Raw genomic sequence first — 23349 nt, forward strand, 5'->3', positions numbered from 1 at the left:
AACTGTGCACAACTGAAGAGAAAAACGTATACCCAGTAAAAAGATATACTCATACAAAAAACATACCACAACCACCAGACGGGGATTATGCATGATGAAAAATAAGTAGGTCTAGAGAGGTGGCTCTGATGGACTTAAAATGATAGACATAATAAGCTGCGTTCCAATGCCTTTACCCTGAAAATTGGCAGGTTCATCAGGGTCCAAAACGAGTAGTCAAAAGGAAATAGTCAAAAAACAAGATCAATACTTGTAAGAAATAATGCAACAGAGCTGGGTGTAAAAAGTCCTATTGGTTCAAGAATATCAGCAATGTACAACGGCAAATAAAACCAATGTATCATGTGGGTTGAGGTGCTTACCGTAGTACAGAGAAGGAGAAGATAACCCCATAAATTCACAGGGAAGCTCTCCAGGCTAGTTCAGTCCTGGAATCCCTCATTGCAGACCATGATGATAGTGCATGTGGTAGGTTAAGTTTTACTGTGTAATTTAGATGCCACTATAGCATGCTGGATAAGCCCTGCGTGTGTGAGGAGCTATTATGCTAAGCGTTCATTATTCACCGGAGTCTGGCTCCGTCCCCCTGGTCCTGACAATTTTACACTTATTTTTTGTCAATTATTACCAACACTGGCAGAGATTGGTCAAGGGATTTGGAAATGGAGATTACCTACCAAATTAAATATGACACAATGCTTAAGAGAGAGAAATTGTCTATATGCATACAAACATATAAAGCTGTAGGAAAAAAGTTTTTTATGAATCCTCGGCCATGTTTCACTCTGCAGATTGATTAATCAATCATAGCCATTGGAATATGAACAACTTGAAAAAAAATAATTACCATCATGTACTCGATCTAAATATTGTACAAACCTTTTCTAACAGATGTTGAGGCGTTTACGTAAAAGAAAACAATGAAAGCAGAGGATTGAGTGTGTAAATAAAGGCAGCACGTACCATCTTTAATATTAGATACTTTAACTATCCCAGTGATGGTCACCATATCTCCGGGGACACAGCTGTCCGCTAAATCCTGACTCATTTCACATTCTACAGTTCTCGGGATCCTACCAGCTTCTCTCTGATCATCTGACATCAACTCTTGGACTCTGTAAGAGAAAGTTTATTCAAGGAACAGAATCTATAATTATTTATACTTTAGCTAAAACACATTGTCATAATTAAGAAGGATTGTTGGCTTTCATGGTTAATAGGTTATATTGAGTTATTGGAGGGAGGTCTTCTGATTATGATCCCTTCTATTATTTAAGCGGAGAGCCCCATTAATTGCAGCACTCTAATTTTGAGAACCAAAGGCATCCATTGAAATCTTAGATTTCCTTGCAATAGTGGTTCCGTTGCCAATACCAGCTAACCAGGGGGAAATAGCACCAAGATATCCTTTCATTGTGCTGCTATCAAATCTACACCTCTTCAGTATAAATGGGAATAAAGCATGTACCTGAAATGACTCAAAAATCTAGATACTGTAATACAAAATAAGAGGTAAACAGGCACTCCATAAAGGAGTAACCAACTACAGTATAAACCAGTAATGCTAGAATCAGATGATGGGCATATAGGAACAGAGCTCATCTGGGAAATATATATAAAAATAAAGGCCTGTATGTTAAAGGCTATGTACACCTTTGAAATAGTTTTGGGAATACCTAGGGTTATCCTGCAAAGGTTCCTGTATGCACCTGATCCTGTCTGCTTATGCTACCAGTTATCAGCCTGTATCCCGTTGTCTGTTACCAGTCTATATTCAGTCTGCTGTTGCTACCCGTTATCAGCCTGTGTCGAGTAATCCGTTAACAGTGTGTATCCGGTAACCCGCTACCAGCCTGCTACCAGTAATCCCCTAACTGCCTGTGTCCAGCTACCAGCCTGTCTTCCACTGTCTGCCATACACCTATCATCTGTGATCCACAGTCGAGCTTCCATCCATCAAGGTACCATGTACCTGTGTCTTCTTGCATCTGTCTGGCCAGCAACTACTCCACCGGGACCACCTCAAGAGGCAGCGACCTAGCAGTCCCCCGTATAGGGGTTAAAGGGTGAAGACCGGGGAGGCTGCTTAGACAATGCCCTTAGTGGTGGCCCTAAAACAAACTGGTGGAGTAGCTAAGTGGGTCCACACACCTGCTGGTCGTTACAGAGAGGATGGTGTGTGTATATTTTTATGCTGCTGAATTAAAAAAACGCCTCATAAAAACACGCTTTCACATGTCTCTTCTTGAAGCTTTTAACAAGCTGATTTTTCTTCAAACAACACTTCAAAATCACGCCACAAAACGGTTTGCAAAATAAAAGACGCTTTGAAAATCAGCTCCAAAAACACCTGGATTCAGAAGCCGTTTTCTCTTGAAATCAGCCTTGTATTTTTCAGCCTGAACATATGCCGTGTGAATATGGCCTAAGGCTTTGTTCACACCACATCGGTGCCCGACTTTGGAGGTATACGGCAGGAGGATCTCCCGACTGAACATATCCCTAATAGGCTCCCATTGTAAGAAAAAACGTAGACATTTGTTTACTGTATACCTTTATATAGAATAGAGTAGCTTATTAAGGAAAGAAAAAAAAAAGTATACCGGCCCGGCGTAAGCCAAAAGGACACTTCTCGAACATGCTGAGTAAATTGGGGCTATGGATACGTTCAGCGTAGACACCAGGAGCTCTCCCGGCCCATACGCCAAACGTAGTGCCTAAATGTGATGTGAACAGGCCTTAAGCGTGTCAGCTGTTCTGGAGTATTCCTTATAGTGATGAGTAGGTGAAGGAAAGCAAGATCTTCCAGATGCTGCTGTGTGCCAGTGGTGATGTCATCATGGGGGTTTAGGCGAGGTGAAGTGGCTTTATCTTTATTGTAATGAGAAACAGAAAAAACTTATGTTCTTTTATGTTCGTCATAACAAAGATAAGAATAGGTTGTTTGGGTTAAGCTTGTTGTATCTTTATTAAAAGGACAGGAAGACATTAGTATTAATTATATCCAGCAGCTGCAAGGAACACATCAGAATACACAAGACACTAAGTACAATATATTTCTAAAGCAATAAAACTACACAAAAGCAATATGCAAAGATACACATCCTGCGCTGCATATGAACTAAATATAACATTCTCAACCATGAATAGGGGAAAAAACACCTGGATCAACCGAACAGCGGCAGCGGAATAAAAACCACAAACTCTTGTTTTCCAATTTAATAATTATATAATTACAATCTCTTTCTTCTGGAAATGCTGCCGAATATCTGCTTTTTGGATTGATAAATCTATTTTGAATAAGACTGAATAGGCGTTCTAGGACGCAGGCAGTCAAATGTACGTACGATGACTAACTGCTGCATTGTTCTTGTGCTTTTGTAACAAACACTTTGATCTATGGAAGCCTTGTCAAGAATAGACATGGAGGGAAATGAGAAACATACACAAAGCAGATGAAGGACACCGCTTTATGTCTCGCAGTGCAATCATATAAAAGACTCTACTTGCCTGATCGTCTGCCAGTCCACAGTCACTGTAAGAGGAGAACCTCGGTCCGGTGTAAATGAACGTCCCCGGCATTCTGGGACTGGGCACTGAAACACCAAAGTTTTATATATAAGTAATACCCTTATAGTATTACAGAAACGAATACATTCCATAACACTGGCCAAATAACAGAATATACTATTTTCTGCAGAGAGTTATATTTATCGACCGTTTTTGAGCGAAGGGAGCTCGTCGTATTGAACATGATGTCAGCTCTGCAGCCATCAAGTTATTGAGTAGGAAGAGATGAGCAGATTGATGTAGGAAAAGATTCAGAATAACTTGTAATTTATTAGCTCACTCTGGGCTTAGGAGTCCAGTGGGCGGCTCCACACTCATGATTGACAGCTACGTCTTTACACTCATGGGCACCTTCATGCAATTTTGGATCAAAGCAGAATGTTCTGTAAAAGCATAAAAATCCATGTTTTCGGCTAAAAGTTTGAACCAAGAGACGGAGACTCACAACACCTTCTAAAAAGATGTGCAGAGTTTATACATGACACAATCACAAGAACTCAAAAAAACATTGATCGCTGTGATCTAGCAACTGCTTATATTCTCAATCCTTTAGTAGGAAAAAAATTAGACCCCCTAAATGTGACAGAGAGCACATATCCTCTTTCTTTATTAAGTTAGGCCCCCTTTACATCTTGTTATTGCCTTTCGTTGGAGGTATATGTTGGGAGGACTCAGGGCCAAAGTCTGTGGGCAGAACGCTTCCAATGCTCTACCCAGGGACTCCAGCATTGTTTAGCTTACAGTGGCATCAGTCACCCATAGGCTCAAATCTTTAAAAAAAAAAATGTGCGTTATACATGATTGAATAGCGTAGTCTATGCTATTCCATCCTTCAAAAAAATAATCTTCTCATGAAGCCCTTCGGACACGATTATGTATGTAAGAAGCTATCCCGATGTACACGATAAGTATAAGGCAATAACGATGTGAAGGGGGCCTAAAAAAATCACGTATTATCCCCTGTGGTCTGTGGAAGGCTGTACATAGGGAGAGAAGACAGTAACAGGCCCGGTCTTTCTATCACTTGATCAGGTAAACTACGGGGATGGTTTGAGCGTCATTTTGAGTTTTGTTTACTTTAAATTTCTTTTTTTGTTATTAATTTTTTTCACCCAACATGTTCCCCAAAAGAGGGACATCCAAACTTTATATTTATTTTTTACAATACACTTTACCTGTGTAACTAGGGCAGCTAGAGTGACATTAATCACCAGCAGCTCTGCCATGCAGGGGGCACAAGGCAATCACACGATCGGTCACTTAGAGGTTGTGCCATCTATACACAGCACTCATTGGACAATGTATATGCAGTAGATAAGACCGCAGCAGTCGAAAAAAAAAAAAAAAACATCTACAGGATCATATTCCATACATTTACGATATGCAGTAGTTGAAAGTTGTTGCAGAAGTTTTTAGATCATGATGGAAGTTGAATATCTTTGCAGGCAAAACTGTTAAACTTTTACATTTATATTTGATTTTTGTAATGACGTATTTAATAAATCTGTGAGTTTTTTTTGTGCAGAGGAGATATTGGTGGGGAAATTCCTGGGATCGGTTTGATTACCCGGCATCACTTATCTCAGCATTAATGCCACTAGATTCTCATGCGTGATCACATGGAATCTAGCTGCTGGGACCCCAGAGATGAGCTGTAATCCATGGTGGCCCCAACTGTTCAATATTCCTGCAGCATTACAGAAAGTGAAATAACATATTAAACAGTGTCCACTAAAAACAATGAGGTGTTCATTTAACAAGAACATGATGCGGATTGTAGCTGCGGCTAATATATGTGTGTCCTAAACGAGGAGACCCCCTCTATTATGTCAGAATTCCCTTATAGGGTATTTAAAAATACAGACAACCCCGACCATGTGCATGGACAGCTTTAGCTAAACATCTATATGTTGAGGCAACAGATGAGTGTCCCTCCTCTATTAGACCGCCAAGAGAAGCGTCCAGTTTTAGAAGACTGCCAATGTCCATATTATTTGATTTCACTGGGCACTGTAGAACGCTTTAGGTTCCCCTGAAAAGACATCAGGACCTTTGGTGAACATGTTTTTTCCATAGGATTTCATTTTGCATTCTGCATGACTTCCATCAGAAAAAAAGGCGTTTTCCAGCATGATACAGCACGTCCATTCAATAAAAAATACAGCAGTCACATGGAGGCCGTACAGATCTTTTGTCATTTTCTGAATAATAACACAGCAAGATTGACCTAGGTTGACCTAGAAGAACTTATGTCTCTTTAAAACCTTAATATGTAACCCATTTATTTTCTGATCAAGATTTCCTTTGATGCGATTTATACAATGCAATTGATCTCCATGCTCTCATGTATCTGCTGCAGTGACAGTATAGGGAGTGATATTACCTTTGTTGGAATGGCGTACTTTCCATCTGGCAGGGGGAGGCTCTGTACATCACCACACATGTTGCAAACAAAGGCCATTTTGGTGCACAGTGGTTTAATGTTACTGACTCGCACGACTGTGGCACGTAACGCCACATATTTTCCATACAGGTTAGCCCTAAGGTTTTTCAAAGCAGTCAATGGATCATAATTAAAAACCCTATGGAAAAAAGTCAATTTCCAAAAGTCATTCCAATAGTGTATTTGAGATATATATGTATATATTTATTTATTATGCATTCTAATACCAATGTATAATAAATACCTAGCGTGTATGCATGGCACATTGACAATGGGGGCCTCCTCTAATGGAAGGCCTTCCTGTTCCTGTAACTCCGCTGCATGTCTCTCAAGGTCTTTGGTTAACACCTGAAAAAGACAAAAAGTGATCAGACAAAACTATTTTACATAAATATTTTTTTATATTAACATTAGCGTGTAGTGCAAGTATAGAAATTAGAAATTAGATAGACATACAGACTTAGTTTTTATTTATATACCACCAACATATTTAGCAGCACTTTACAATTTTAAAAGTTACGTACAAGTAAAATGACAATTAATGAAAATAAATGAACAATGACGCAAAATAGAGAAGTCTGTGCCCAAGGTACAGTTGCGATAAGTGTGTATATATATATATATATATATATATAAAAAAGGGTATATATATAGCTCTATCTTAGTGACATTACCTGGTGGATCGCTAGCCCCATACAATCCAGTATTTTTTCAGGCATGTCTTTTAGCTCCGTTGTCAGTGGAACACATGACATAAGTTCGTTGTCCTGTAGAAGTTCCTTGTAGTCAACAAGTATGCTGCCTTTTCTTTCAATTTCATCCTGTCACATAAGAGTTAACATCTTAGGGAACAGTGATGCATGCTTGGATTACTTATATATGGGATATGAAATGACATATACAGTAGAAGCATAGCCAAGACATGCAGATATCTGACATATATTTGACAGTAATACAACGAAGTCCAGTAATGGAAACCAAAAAATACTCTTGACCATTGTTTATATCTTGACAACTAGATGGCGCTGTTCTATTACACAGGATAAATCACATACTATTTATTACTCCTGCAGCTGACCATTCATTCTCTGCAGTGTAGTTAAGTCAAAGACTTAGATTAAAGTCATATCCATAGTTTGCTAAAATTACTTTAAAGAAAGATCAGTATATCAGTAACAAATACTCATACAAAAAGTAAAGTCACCTCTTCAGATACATGAAAATCTAGATTCATACATCAATGAGGTAGAGGTGCCATATAGGTTAATAGTCCCTGAATTACTTACTACCTAGCTGTATAACTTTGGCAACATATAGGGGAAGGGGAAACATTTTGTTCATGGGAAATAAAAAAATACAATTACTACTCTGTTTTGGAGTTTATTGCCAGACCTGAAAATGGGTGGCCTGATAACTATGTGTATGGTCAGCTAGAATAACACCTGTCAAGCAACATAAACCAGGAATTTGAGAAAAATACACTTTTACCGTCCATCTCACACAAGATGCTTTCATAAAAACCTAAATAAACTTTTTACACAATTTGAGATGAAAGTATTAATAAGTGTTCCGACCGACAAATAACATGTATAAATGTATATTAAGAGGCCAGTACTTTAAAAGGGGTTTTCAGTCTTTAACATTTGGGTGCAAATAGTTAAACTGCATTATGTTTAGTCACTTACTAATGTACTGTCTGTAACGGAGATGTTTCTGAAAGGCCCTTTTCAAACTGCGTTATCCCTGTACGTTTCACGTATGCGTCAGACACTCTTTGGCCTCCATCGGGCTAATAGAGCCCTATGGACACGTTTAGCATGTATGGCAGGAGCTTTCCCGACGTACACGCTAAACGTGGGGCCAAAACGTGATGTGAGCTAGGCCTTAAACGTGTACTTTTTTTTCCAAAATGGTAGCCTATGGATGACCGATGCTGCTGTATGGCATCCATCACAGGCATCCGTTAAATCAGGGGTGGGGGACCTTTTTTCTGCCAAGGGCCATTTGGATATTTATAATATCATTTGCGGGCCATTCAAAATTATCAATTTAAGGGCCAGTTCACACAGAGTTTTTTTGACACGAAAATGCGCCAAAAAACGGCCGAAAATGCGTCCCATTGATTTCAATGGGAGGCGGAGGTGTTTTTTTTCCCCGCGAGCGGAAAAACCGTCTCGCGGGAACAAGAAGCGATAAGCCCTATCTTCGGGCGTTTACGCCTCTGACCTCCCATTGACATCATTTTTGCCCACGGTGCTCAATGGCTGCCGGCGAAAAACGCAGCGAAAATCGGCTTGCAGGCAGAGCTAAATCTGCCTCAAAATTGCAAAAAACTCTGTGTGAACCCAGCCTAAGAATTAGCCGGTTATATTTAGTGAAACATTTATGGCTGGAACTGCTTTTCTTTGGTGAGGCGTGTGAGGTTAGCTGGTATTGATGATGTTGCTACTGCGTCGGTCATTCTGGAACGCAGTCGACTCTTTGGAAAGTTTTGAAAAGATCTCTCAGCAGTAAGTTGTTCCGACTTACTTACAGGGGTTTTCCCATAAGGGACATTTATGACATATCCACTGGATATGTCATAAATGTCATAGATGCGGGTCCCACCTCTGGAACCCGCACATATCTCTAGAACGGGGCCCCCTAACGGTTCTGCCTCTCTGTGTTACAGCTGATTTCCGACCGCGAAGAAGAAAACAGCGTAGCTCGCTGAGCTATGCTGTTTCCGTAACTCCCATAGTAGTGAATGGCAGTTACAAAAGCAGCGTAGCATGTGAGTTACGCAGTTTCCATAACTACCATTCAGTTCTCTGGGTCTTACGGAAACACAGTAGCTCAGCGAGCTACGCGGTTTTCTTCTTCGTGGTCGGAAATCACGCGATTCAGCCACAACACAAAGAGGTAGAACGGGGTTTAGGGGGCCCCGTTCTAGAGATAGGTGCGGGTCCCAGAGATGGGACCCGCGTCTATCTGACATTTATGACATATCCTGTGGATATATCATAAATTCCCTTGATGAAAAAAAAAGGAAAACCTTTAAAGAGGCTCTGTCACCAGATTATAAATTCTCTATCTCCTACATAATAATTTGAGCAAGTTATGAACAATTTCAGATTTATGCTAATTCGTTTCTTAATAGACAACTGGGCGTTTTTTAACTTTTGTACCAACTGGGCGTTGTAGAGAGATGTGTCTGACGCTGACCAATCAGTGTCATACACTTCTCATTGTTCTAGCCCAGTTTCTTTCACTACACACACAGCATGATCTCGCAAGATCACGCTGTGCTGTGAGAGTGAAGTCCCAGAGAAACTTTACCGAAGTGTCGGGAGTGTGAATAGACATCGCGTCCTTTCTGGAGGCGATGTCTATTTACTCTCAAGACACTTTGGTAAAGTTAATGTGCGAGTAAGTAACAGCACAGCATGATCTCGCGAGATCGCGCTGTGCTGTGAGTACAGCTAATCATGAATGAAGGGAAGTGTATGACGCTGATTGGTCAGCGTAATACACATCTCTCTACAACGCCCAGTTGGTAAAAAGCTAAAAAACGCCCAGTTGTCAAGTTATATATCTGAAATTGTTTATAACTTGCTCAAAATTTATAGTTTTTCAAAAAATAAAAACCATTGCTGTTCTCTACATTACAGCGCCGATCAGATTATGTCGGAGATAGGTCACTTATAATCTAGTGACGGAGCCTCTTTAAATCACCTGACCTCACTTTGAGTGAGTAGGGCGGGCGGACGGACAGAGCCAAGGAGGGAATGGAACGGCGGCAGCCAGAGTGAGGTCGGGGCATGTTGTGACGGAAGTGGACTAGTCCAGTCACCTGACCTCACTGACGTGAGGTCAGGTGACTGGACTGTGCCGGCCCGGGAGTGGACCAATCCAATCGCCTGACCTCATGTCACTGATTCAGTTCAGGTGACCAGACTGGTCCACTCTTGGGCCGGCAAGCATCAACCTCACTCAGACCGCCGCCATACTTGGCTCCGTCCGCCCTTCTCCTGCTCCTAAATGCGAGTGAGTAGGCAGCTCGGTCTAAGTGAGGTCGGGCCGGACCAAATGATCTCGCGGGCCTTATACGGCCCGCGGGCCGGACGTTCCACACCCCTGCGTTAAATAAATACATCATAAGCCTTTCAACAGCTTTTTATAACATATCCGTTAAACTAATGTCATTATAGCCTATGGGTGACGGATGTGTTAAACGAATGCCTAACAGTGGCATCTGTCAACCATAGGCTACAATGGCATACATTTAATGGATACATCATAAAAAGGGTAATGAGAGCATATGAAGTATGGAAACCATTATAGCCTATTGGTGACGTATGCTGCTAAGACATGTCACAGCCTTCATTAAACGTATACGTTGGGCGCTTTTACTGGCACATACAAGCCAATGGAGACCATTAAACGCAGTGTTAAAAAGTCTAGGACAGGCTCACCTGAAGTTACATGACCACGCTCCTGGTGTCTATCTCCTGCTTGTGTGACATCCCGTACACTGAATACGTGGTTGGACATCACACACAGACAGTGAGTATTTACAGCACAACCTTATACCTTGTAATGGAGGGGCATGCAGGCAAATATAACTAGTGTCTGTGAGAGGAATCATGGGAACTGTAGTCCTTTACATGGTAACCCCCCCCCCCCCCCCGCCCCATACCAAGCCCTGGCAGCCTCAAAACAAAAGGTGCTGTACAGAGCTGGGTAACACAATAAAGAATAACTACTGAGAAATGGTGGCATCACCTGGTGACCATTTACACACTTAGGCATCAATGACCAAGATATACGTCCGTGCGACGCGCGTGCTTTTCACGCGGGTCGCACGGACCTATACAAGTCTATGGGCCAGTGCAGACAGTCCGTGAGTTTTGTGCAGTGTGAGTCCGCTGCGTAAAACTCACGACATGTTCTATATTTCCCCGTTTTTCGCGCATCACGCACCCATTGAAGTCAATGGGTGCGTGAAAACCACGCAAGTCGCACGGAAGCACTTCCGTGCGAACTGCGTGGTTCGGGCAACAGCTGTCATTCTCTGAATGTAAACAGAAAAGCACCACGTGCGTTACTTACCTTATCATACAATTCTATGTGCTTTGTAAAGAACTTTTCAAAGGCTTGCACCTTTAGCACAAACGGGGAATTGTCACTGTAAACTGATATAAGACAGAAAGGTTAGCAACACAGACTGGCTAAGGCCCCATGCACACGACCGTAAAAATCGGTCTGCAATTACGGACCCACTTACTTCTATTGTCCACGGACACCTTCCTGTTTATTTACGGGAAGGTGTCCGGGCCGTAGAAAGCTGCCGCAAAAGATAGGACGTGTCCTATCTTTTGCTTTTTACGGATCGTGCTCCTATATTTTGTATGGGAGCACGAGCCGAAAATGCGGTTGGCTGTCCGTGGCCGGCAATCATGGGCAGTGATTACGGGCATGGTTGTGTGCATGAGGCTTAAACAGAGAATTAAAAAGGCCATGGTATCTGAATAGCTGGTATATTTTTCCGTCACCTATGCAAAAACCATAAGCTTGTAGGCTCCTTACTGATAAGGAATAAGACTTTGGTGCCTATTTAACACGGAGGCTATACAAGAGTTCATGAAAAACCAAGTGCTGATTAGTTCCAAGACTTAAATTTGCATGTGTATAAGTGTATGCTGGAAATGTTCCTCTGATAAATATAACAGATTTACACTGCATTAATCCAGAATTACAATCATTTGAATTATTTTTCAGTTTATAATGAAAACCAGGGAGCAGTGCCGGATCCGTCGCATGATACGCACGAGACAGAACCTATTGACTTATAATGGGATCTGCTGTGGTGTTCGTTGTTTTGACGATAAAAAATATGGTGCTGCTGACAGAATCTCTGACGCAGAGCCTTAGGTCTTGTTCACACAGTGCAGATTTGCTGCAGATTTTGCAAGCATTTTTTTTAACCCAAAACCAGGAACGGTACCTAAACAGAAGTATATAAAAGGAATAATATAATAATAATAATCTTTATTCATAGAGCGCCAACATATTCTGCAGCACTTTACAATTCAGAGGGAACTTGTGCAGACAATATCAGACATTACATAGTGACAAAACTAATATGCAATTCAAACAAGAGGAGTGAGGACCCTGCTCGCAAGAGCTTACAATCTAGGAGGAAATAAGGGAGACACAAAAACGTACAGACAATGATCTATCCATCTTTTATAAACATGGGGTAGTACACATGAAGCTGCATGAGCCGGTCACCAGCCAGTATCCGTGTATGACAGACATGAAGTGCATTAGTGTGCAAGGAATAAGGGGGATACTGCTGAATGAGGGGGTCATACTGCTGAATGTCTCATAAGTCTCCTCTCCTGATCCATTTCTGGGTTTAGCTTAGAAAATGCATGCAAAATCTGCAGCAAATCTGCACTGTGTGAACAAGGCTTTATTCTCTACACTTGTGTTCATTTCTTAGCAATCCTGAAAATACAAATCAGCAAAAATATGAAAAAAAAAATTAACAAGTGTATATACCCTATGGATCTATTCAGAAACTGCAGCGTTTCATTGCAGTTTTGTGGTAATTAAGCCAAATTTATCCGCACCGTCTGAATATACCTTTAGTGTATTCGCGGTTTATTATCATGAAATTTCTGTAAAATGAAGTGGTTTTGACCCGGTTTAACTAAAACCAGTGCATTTTTCTGAGATAATCGCAGCAATTAACCGCGTCTTGACAGCACCGTCTGAATATACCATAAGGGTTTTGATACTTTCTTCTTCTATTACCAAACTTAGCATCACTACAAATGCTGCAATTACTTAAATTGAACACATCAGACCATCTGAAATCCTTATAAATAATAAACAACACTGAGAATGGAATATAAAAGTACTGATAGGGAGACAACGGTAATAAAAAAAGATGAGCATGACCTATGTCCACATTTCTCTCATTACAGACAACGCTCGCACCCATTCTTCCAAATCTGCTCATGTGTATTCAGCTGTATAAAGCACACTTCAGCCTCAATACAAACAAGTGGCCCATAATACGCAGAATACGCTGTGAGTAATGAAATCTTGTCCTGCCAGAAAGCTATTTCTCATTTGACAGTGACACAGTTAAGCAGCAGATGTATTTGATATGATACAGGTAGAAATGGTGCCACTGCCCTGACTCCAGACGCAGGTAATCATGAACACCAGATGAAAAATGCATGTACGGATTTGATGAAACATTGACTGAGGATGACTGATGGTACACAGAAAAATGAACTGGGATCTAGAAAGTATCAGTGGTGTAGTCATTTTTGCTGGATACTGTACCTTCAGAGAAGTAAAGCTTCCAACCTTTGTATGGAACATACTTATCCAGTGTGGTCTGGGTTAATCGAGGCCTGGCAGGGACACTGGAATAACCTGAAAAAAATAGCATTATTTTTTTTAAAGGATGTCGAACAAGCTCATGTTAAGGTCAGGTGTCCACATACTTTTGGCCATAGAGCGTATATGTCGTGCCCTTACTCCCCTTGATGAACCCTCTTATTTAGGTGTTGCACGACATTTCCTTGCAGCCTTGACCTATAATAAATAGTAGGGGCCCTCAGTGTACGGTACGGACTTATTCTGGCTCTCAGATTGGCACTATTGGAGGCACTGAGAGGGTGCACTCACGCCAGCACGTTCTGCTTTAATAGAACATTTTTGCCTACCAAACGAACGAATACCAGCGTTTGCGTGGCCTTTTCAAACCATGTGACCACATTCAGTTGTATGGCTTCCTATCTTTGTCTTTGCAGAGATAATCCACTTCAATATGTAAATGTGGTTGGAAGTGCCAGTCGGGCGTTCCGAATCCCAGCAAGTGCTCTTGACATCTAACTCTGCCCAACTCCTCCCCCTTGCTCATTACTGGCGCCACGCTACGGCGACGTCACCGTTCCCTGCATTGAAGGGACGTTGCGCACTCTAGGCCTGCATAGAAGTTACACCACAACAGGTAGCGTACTGCGCATGGGCCGGACATAATGCTAGCGGCGCAGCCAAGATCAGGAGCACTTGCTGGGATTTAGACCGCCTGAGTGACACGTCCAACCTCATTTACATATTGAAATATATTGGATTATCTCTGATAGGAAGCCATACCATACAACTGTATGTGGGCACATGGTTTGAAAATGTCAACCAAACGCTAGTACTCGTTTGGTACGAAAAAAAATGAGATGACAGATTCTCTTTAAGAATGAGTAAAGATAATAATAATTTACTCACTCCTTTAACTCCAGTGCTGTAGCCCCAAGTCCCTTCCCCCTGCTCTGAAGTTTATCACTGTAAATCTCCAACACCACATTCTCAGTACAGTCACTACTGATATGATTGGACATGTAACGTCAATGCGGACATCTTCCCAATTCCACCTTCAACATGCATGTATGGATCAGCATCGGCATTCCCAATCCTTGTACCAATGACCGAATGTTTATGGCCAGCTAAACCTGAATATCCACCGGATAACGCCATCTTGTTTCTATCGCCAACATTCTGGACTGAATAATTTCATTATACCGGTCAGAGCTTTGGTTTTCTGATCGAGCTTTAAATCCACTACATAGACAGAGTTAAACAATAAATTCTAGTTGCCTGAAGCTAATATTAGTGGGAGTTTATTGCACACGGTTTTATTCCTCAATTCAATGCATGAATAGTATGCAGTAAGCTTGCACGTTCCCCCTCAATAGTTAATCAACACAGAATTTGGGCCCTACATAGACTAAAGTGGTTTTCCAGTCTATAAAAAGGATGTGCAGATGGTTTAAAGGGGTTTTCCCATGGGAGACATTGATAACATACCCACAGGATATGTCATAAATGTCAGATAGGTGCGGGTCCCAGAGTTGGGACCTTCATCAATCTTCAGAACAGGGCCCCGCTGTTTACGAAAGTTCCATAGAACTGAATGGTAGTTACGGCAACAGCATAGCTCACATGCTACGCTGCTTCCGTAACTGCCATTCACTACTATGGAAGTTACAGAAACAGCGTAGCTCAGCGAGTTACGCTACTTTCAGAACTCCCGACCATGTAGCCAGGAAGTGGCCAGGAGGCAGTGGTAGCCGAGAAAGCCAGAACAGGGTTTAGGGGGCCCCGTTCTAGAGAGGTGGGAGCCGCATGTATCTGACATTTATGGCATATCCTGTGGATGTGTTATAAATGTCTCTCATGGGAAAAACCCTTTAAGTACAGTAAAGTTAACAAGAAAAAAAGCAGGAATGATCTAGCGCTCAAGTAAAGTTGTAAAAAGGAAGCAGTGTTCCAAGTTTCTTTCCAATAGTTAAAAGTTCAAGTGCATGAACAAGATCTTTAAAAATGTATGCCATCGAAAGGGTTAATAGGTCCATTAGAGGAGGGAATCTCAGACACACTCTTTTGGATTGAGAGGCTTTCTGGATCTACAGCTTAAAAACCAGATACCCAATGAACCTCTGTAAAGAAATAATGTTCCATTACTGAATTGGTTGGAATATTCATTATACCGAACAGCTACCATTTTTAGAACAACAATATACATGTTTTCTATATGATATATGTTCAGGATTAATGTTCCATCATTAACCCCTTAATGACCGCCGATAAGCCTTTTCACGGCGGTCATTAATGGGCTTTATTCTACAGCGCCGCCATTCTACGGCGCTGCTGTAGAATAAAGTAAACAGAGGCAGCTGAGGGCGTCCCTGCTCTGCCAGGTGAGATCGATATTAGTATCGATCTCACCCGTTTAACCCTTCAGATGCGGTGCACAATAGCGTGCACCGCATCTGAGTGGTTTTGGAGAGAGGGAGGGAGCTCTCCCTCTCTCTCCCACCGACACCCGGCGATAAAATGGCCGAGTGTCAGTGTCTTCTATGGCAGCCGGGGGTCTAATAAAGGCCCCCAGGTCTGCCTGGAGCGAATGCCTGCTAGATCATGCCGCAGGCATGACCTAGCAGATGCCTGTCCGTTTTAAACGGACAGGCAGTACGGTAATACACTGCAATACAAAAGTATTGCAGTGTATTACAATAGCGATCAGAGGATAGTGAAGTCCCCTAGTGGGACTAGTATAAAAGTAAAAAAAGTTTAATAAAGTTAATTTAAAAAAAAAGTGAAAAAAATAAATTAAAAACCCAGCTTTTCCCCTTACAAAATGCTTTACTATTAAAAAAAACTACAATAAAGCAAAAAAGTTACACATATTTGGTATCGCCGCGTCCGTAACGACCCCAACTATAAAGCTGTTACATTATTTAACCTGCACTGTGAACGCCGTAAAAAATAAAATAAAAAACAATGGAAAAATTGCTGTTTTCTGTTAATCCTGACTTAAAAAAAATGTGATAAAAAGTGATCAAAAAGTCGCATCTACTCTCAAATAGTACCAATAAAAACTGCAAGTCGTCCCGCAAAAAACAAGACCTTATACAGCTATGCCGACGCAAAAATAAAAAAGTTACAGCTCTTCGAATGTGACAATGGAAAAATGTAAAAAATGGCTTGGACATTAGGGCCCAGAATGCAAGCAGGGGGAAGGGGTTAAATTGGTTGGAATATATATTATACCAAATAGTTACTGTTTTTGGAACAGAAATGTGTAGGTTTTCTGTACAAGACATGTCTGGTATTGATTTTCTATCATGGAATTGGTTGGAATATACATAATATCAAATAGCTACCATTTTTGGATAAACTAGGTCAGGGGTCTCAAGCACACGGGCCCTGAGGCTGTCATCTGCGGCCCGCGGGACACAGAGCCGCTAGTATCAGCTCTGCTCTGTGAAATCCCTGTCCATATATGGATAGTTTTGTCAAGATCTTCCCCAGGGCGGAGTCCCGGGCAGAGCGCTAGTATAGGCTCTGCTCCGAGACTCTGGAATTCCCCGACATCGATTTCCATACATGGACAGTTTTGTCAGGGTCTTCCCCAGAGCGGAGTCCCAGGCAGAGCGCTAACATAGGCTCTGCTCCGGGACTCTGTGGAATCCGCTGACATCGCTGTCTATGAATGGACACGTGATGTCTGGGACTTCCCCAGAGCCGGCGTCCCGGGCAGATCGCTAGTATAGGCTCTGCTCCGAGACTCTGGAATTCCCCGACATCGATTTCCATACATGGACAGTTTTGTCAGGGTCTTCCCCAGAACGGAGTCTTGGGCAGAGCACTAGCATAGGCTCTGCTCCGGAACCCTGTGAAATCGCATGACATCGCTGTCCACATATGGACAGCGATGTCTAGGGCTTCCCCAGAGCTGGACAGTGATGTCAATAGCATAGCTGGAGTCCCAGTAGGAGCGCTAGTAGCGCTCTGCCCGGGACTCCAGCTCTAGGGTTGCCCCTGACATCTCTGTCCATATATGAACAGTGATGTCAGGAGCACAGCTGGAATTCCGTTTGGGATTTTGAGGCAGATTTTGTCCTTCCTGCACGTCGTTTGCCGCCGCGTTTTTCGCCCGCGCCCATTGAGTACAACAGGCAAAAAACTCTGCGAAATAAGTTTTCTCTGCCTCCCATTGATGTCAATGGGTGGTCAGAGGCGTAAACGTGCGAACATAGGGCATGTCCCTTTTTTCTCCCGCAAAGCGGTTTTACCGCTCGCGGGAGAAAACCGCCCCCGCCTCCCATTGAAATCAATGGGAGGCATTTTCGGCCGTTTTTTGCGGAGCGGTTTCCGCGCCAAAAACCTAACACAAGAGTGTTGTCCGAAAAGCGTAGGCTGATGCTACCACCCCCATGCACTTGAACTTTTAACTATTGGAAATAAACTTGGAACACTGCTTCCTTTTTACAACTTGACTTTGGATTATTCCTGCTTTTTTCTTGTTGCCTTGCCGTGTGCCGTCACGCTGGATCAGAGTGCAGTCTGGAATGAGGCGATCAGTGGGTGAGCTGGAGGATTTCTTCCAATTTCCTTTACAGTAAAGTTAGTCACTTACTAAAGTACTGTCTGTAGCTGAAAAGCCTCTGTAAGCCAGTCTCACATACAGTCACATGACCAGGTTCCTGGTATTTATCTCCTACTTTTGTGACATCTCACTTCTCCCTGTACACTAAACACATGGTCATCTCCCCCTCCTCCCATGATGTAGTACTGGACATCACATGCCTCTTATCTCCACTGCCCCCTGCTCTCCCCTTTATCTCTGGATGGACAAGCTGTGCCTCAGTAGCAGACAGTAAATTATTACAGCACTACCTTACACCATGCAGGCAGCTGTAAAAGTAGACAACGGGGAATCAACCTTCCTATGCCAGTTTTTTGGCGTAGAAAAATTGCAAAAGGCCCAAAAGTCGTAATTTGTGGGGTAAATTGAGATTTTCGGGTATTTTATGCCACCCTTGCCATTTTTGATAAAGGTATTTGGCTTAAAGAGGCTCTGTCACCAGATTTTGCAACCCCTATCTGCTATTGCAGCAGATAGGCGCTGCAATGTAGATTACAGTAACGTTTTTATTTTTAAAAAACGAGCATTTTTGGCCAAGTTATGACCATTTTCGTATTTATGCAAATGAGGCTTGCAAAAGTCCAACTGGGCGTGTTGAAAAGTAAAAGTCCAAGTGGGCGTGTATTATGTGCGTACATCGGGGCGTGTTTACTACTTTTACTAGCTGGGCTTTCTGATGAGAAGTATCATCCACTTCTCTTCAGAACGCCCAGCTTCTGACAGTGCAGATCTGTGACGTCACTCACAGGTCCTGCATCGTGTCGGCACCAGATGATTCTGCAGCAGCATCAGCATTTGCAGGTAAGTAGCTACATGGACTTACCTGCAAACGCCGATGCTGCTGCAGAATCATCTGTAGCCTCTGGTGCCGACACGATGCAGGACCTGTGAGTGACGTCACAGCGTGATCTCTCGAGAACACGCTGTGTGTCTGCACTGCCAGAAGCTGGGCGTTCTGAAGAGAAGTGGATGATACTTCTATACACAACGCCCAGCTAGTAAAAGTAGTAAACACGCCCCGATGTACGCACATAATACACGCCCAGTTGTACTTTTACTTTTCAACACGCCCAGTTGTACTTTTGCAAGCCTCATTTGCATAAATACGAAAATGGTCATAACTTGGCCAAAAATGCTCGTTTTTTAAAAATAAAAACGTTACTGTAATCTACATTGCAGCGCCTATCTGCTGCAATAGCAGATAGGGGTTGCAAAATCTGGTGACAGAGCCTCTTTAACTAAAGGGGTGGGTCCTCATGCGGCCCAACATATTTAATTTAATTTATGCAAGAGTGTGGCGTAAATTATAACCAAAATCTACTTTAGCTTGGCGTCAGTACCTTCATGAGCCGCAGCCTTCTGTGAGAGCCTGAGGGGAGAAGCGGATCAGTAAGTATTTTTTAAATTTTATTTTATGTTAATTGGGCCCTACTGCAGTAACATTCCCTGCGACCGCGATTGTTACGCCACGATTATGGCCACCCAAAAAATGTGACACATTTATTAAGAGGCGTTCATCTCTTAATAAATGTCGCATCTCACTCCAGTGAACTGTTTATTAAAGAGAATCCGTCACCATGTTAATGCTGCCCTATCTGAGCTCACGGAAAAAATATTTTAACCAAAACAAACGAACGCTTAAAAGTGAGTAATACGGCGTTGGATTTAGGGTCTCTGGCCTCTACTTGATGCTCAGATAGGGAAGCATAAACCTGGTGACAGATTCCCTGGAAAACTGGCATATGAAAAGCCAGTCTGAATAAATCTCCCCAATCAGTGTGAGAGGTGAGCGGAATCATGGGAACTGTAGTCATTTAGATGGTAATTCCACCCATAGAAAGCACTGGCAGCATCAAAACAGAGATGCTTTAGAGAGCTGGGTAAAATAATGAAATAAAATTACTTCTGAGCTACGGCCTCACTTGGTGACCATACAGACACATGCATGTATTCAGGGGCGTAACTAGGAAAGACTGGGCCCCATAGCAAACATTTGACTGGGGCCTCCCCTCCCCTGGGTATCATACAACCCCTCCTTGTAGATAGTGCCTCCCTATAGATTCCGCTACACAGCGCCCCCTATAGATGGCACCATACAGCCCCCCTGTAGATAAGGCCATACACAGCCCCCCTGTACATAAGGCCATACAGCCCTCCCCTGTAGAGAACGCCATACAGCCCGCCCCCCAAAAAAACGGCCTATAGTTTGTCCTACAAAAGAGATGTATGCCCTATCCACAAGATAGGGGATACATGTGTGATCGCTGACAGCGATAAGGAGAACGGGGGACCGAAAGTCCCTGAAGTTCTCCATGAGAAACCTCAGACTTCTGGCATCTGCGCAGTTCAATAAAAATGAAAGGAGCGCTGGTCACGCATGTGCACATGCGCGACCGGTGCACAATTTATTTAGATGGAGCTGCCAACAGACCCCGGAAGTCCGATGTTTGTCCCCCGTTCTCCTTTTCGCTGGGCATCCCAGCGAACCCACATGTATCCCCTATCCTGTGGATAGGGGATGCATGTGTGTTGTAGGAACAACCCCTTCAGTGGCATCGCGCTGTAGTGGCCATAGCGGCTGCTAGCGGAGCCTCTGCATGTATTTTTTTTTTTTATAAGCTCCATAAATTCACTTTCAATGACCAATTATTATGACTGCTGTGTTTCTTTGTTCTTTAGGGGAAATGCTATTTAATTTTAAATTGAAGGTCAAATATTTAGCAATTTTTGTTTCCATGAGGTCTGACGTACTTGAAGGGTTGGTAACAGGGCTTTTGTTCCAGTTTCCAGTCTGGCCCCTTCCATTGCCTCTTTGCTTCCAGGGACGACCTCTCCATCCTCCGGAATATGGATTTGCTCGTCCTCCACCACCTCTCCATCCACCTCTCCAACTTTGACTCATTCCATAACTTTTTGTAGGACTCAGAATACTGTTTTTTTTTGGAAGTAAAAAGAAAACAAAATGTTTATCAATTCCTAGAACAAGAACAGAACAAAGACACCGGGTAACAGCTGATTTTTCAGTGAATCACTATAAGGTGAAAGTCTGACAAAGGGATTTTCCGGGCATTTTATAATGATGGCCGATCCTTAGGATAGGTCATCAATATCAGATCGGTAGGGGTCTGACTCACCCCGCCGTTCAGCTGTTCGTCACTACGGCCCCTTTAATCAACCGATCGCCGAGGGTGCCCCGGGAATCAGACCCCCCCCACCCCCGATCTGATATTAACGACCTATTCATTAATATAAAATCCCGGGAAAAACACTTTAAACTTTATTTAGTAAAATAGACCCACATGGGACTCTCAATATACATTTGGGCAGTATATCATAGCGACAGATTTACACTTCTGGTGATTTTATTATAATTTACAATTAAGTTTTCTTCAAGACAACACATCTGATAGAAACTCCACAAATACGACCAGAAGTCTGGATGAGAACTTGTCATTTTCTGTCGTGACATTTACAATCACCTATAACACTGACAGACGGGTTATCACATAACATAACAGGACCCTGCTGACTTTTACCTACCAGCGTCCTCAGTTCTAGTTTCGCGCCCACGTTACGTCACTTCCTGGAGCTGTCTTGGTCACTATGGTAATGCGACCTTCATTAAATCCGTTTTTTATTTTGTCGGTGCCATTAATACGGTTATTCATTTGATCATGTACGTTTTCTGGGGTCTATTATCAGTAATGGAAAACTTTAGCAATCGATGTAATCGGTAATCCTGATGCCGTATGTTCGGGAAGTGTCTGCATGCTCGATGTGTCCTGCAATTGGCTCATCTTGCCTGGTTTTGGGAGACCCCGGAAGTATTGCGTGCCACACGTGGGTTGTGCGGCTCTGCCGGCTGAGCGGTGTACTGCGCTAGAGGGATGGCGGAGCCGGTGGCAGACTGTCGGCCGCTCATCAGCGAGGGGGATTACGTGGTATTGAAGCGAGAGGACGTGTTTAAAGCGGTCCAAGTGCAGAGGAGGAAGTGAGTGGCTGCTGACTGTTCCAATTCCAGACACAGACCTGTTCCTTTAATTCATTAAATGTTTCGTTGTAATAGATGACATATATAGCTATACCTTTCATGTGTCAACTTTTTCTTTTCATATTCCAGTTTTTAGATTTCAATTCAGTTCGCTCTGCTTGGAACCTGCGTCTACCTTAAAGGGAATGTGTCGCTAGAAATTATAATTATTTTTTTTCAGTTAAACAATTAGTATTTAAGTTATTACACATTGTTTTCATTTTTTCACAAGTCAGGAAATATTATAAATTAGATTCTAATTTATAACATTTCCATGTGCTGGCCAGTAGAGGGAGCAGTTCCCAAAATTGCAGCATGGTCAATGTGGTAAAGCAACCTCATTGATTTACGCTGCAAATTTGGGGTGGACACACTCTCTCTAGTGTCGTCACACAATGTGTCTGCCAGGAGAAGGAGGGGTTTGAATGTATTCAAACCTCCTACAGTGTGTGCTGCCATTTTATGAGCAAACTGCACAGTGTAGGAGGATTAGATACAGGGCTCAGCAGACAGTATCACACGAACATAATACACACATCACATACACACACACATCACATACATACACACACACATCACATACACACACACATCACACATCACATACACACATCACACATATCACATATCACATACATACACATACACGAACATCATACACACACACACATCACATACACACTCAATACACACACATCACATACACGAACATAACACAAACACAATACACACGCATCACATACACGAACATAACATAATACACACATCACATACACAAACATAATACACACATCACACACACAAACATAATACACACATCACATACACAAACATAACTTACCTGCTTCCGCTACCGCCTCCGCTCCTATTCCTTGAACATATGGCTGGAAGATGCGTCAGGAAGTCGTCATCTTACTGTCCGGCAGCGGCTTCCGGTCCACATGACAATGGCGCAGGATTTCACTCTACGAACGAGCTTCGTTTTGGTCTGTGTGAGAGCGGCGCATGCGCCGTTTCCACACACGGCGCACGCAACTGAGAATGGAACGGCTCCCGTTCGCATTCTCTATGGGGATGTATGTGCCGTATTCCATCTCTGTATGTGTCGTTAATTGACACATACAGAGATGAAAAAAAATGGCAGCCCCCATAGAGAAGAAAAAGTCAAAACATTAAAAAGTAAAACATGAGAACACAATTAAATATTTTTATTATATTAAAGGCAATATAATAAAAAATAATGACACCTTCCCTTTAAAGTTAGGTCTGCATGGTGACTTTTGCCACAAGTTGGTGCGTTCTGAGTTGTCCGCCCAT

At 42.5% G+C, this 23349-nt stretch overlaps 2 protein-coding genes across 3 annotated transcripts in view; one reads left to right on the plus strand and one right to left on the minus strand.

The window, feature by feature from the left end:
- Positions 1-21909, minus strand: part of MCM8 (minichromosome maintenance 8 homologous recombination repair factor) — a 46357-nt gene extending 24448 nt beyond the window's left edge. The window contains exons 1-9 of one of the 2 annotated variants that reach the window (XM_075863048.1): positions 21543-21909; positions 20754-20932; positions 13355-13447; positions 11105-11187; positions 6688-6834; positions 6258-6361; positions 5954-6152; positions 3511-3596; positions 964-1115 (exon numbers count right to left, since the gene is read on the minus strand). In XM_075863048.1, the coding sequence (XP_075719163.1) occupies positions 964-1115; positions 3511-3596; positions 5954-6152; positions 6258-6361; positions 6688-6834; positions 11105-11187; positions 13355-13447; positions 20754-20904 (1015 nt within the window). In that variant the 5' untranslated portion in view covers positions 20905-20932; positions 21543-21909. The other variant, XM_075863049.1, reaches the window with a different exon arrangement.
- TRMT6 (tRNA methyltransferase 6 non-catalytic subunit) overlaps positions 21656-23349 on the plus strand; it is a 55933-nt gene continuing 54239 nt past the window's right edge. The window contains exon 1 of the mRNA XM_075863050.1: positions 21656-21993. Within this exon, the coding sequence (XP_075719165.1) occupies positions 21890-21993 (104 nt within the window). The 5' untranslated portion in view covers positions 21656-21889. The remainder of the gene's footprint in view (positions 21994-23349) is intronic.

This window comes from Rhinoderma darwinii, chromosome 4 (genome assembly GCF_050947455.1).
Source record: "Rhinoderma darwinii isolate aRhiDar2 chromosome 4, aRhiDar2.hap1, whole genome shotgun sequence".
Lineage (NCBI taxonomy): Eukaryota > Metazoa > Chordata > Amphibia > Anura > Rhinodermatidae > Rhinoderma > Rhinoderma darwinii.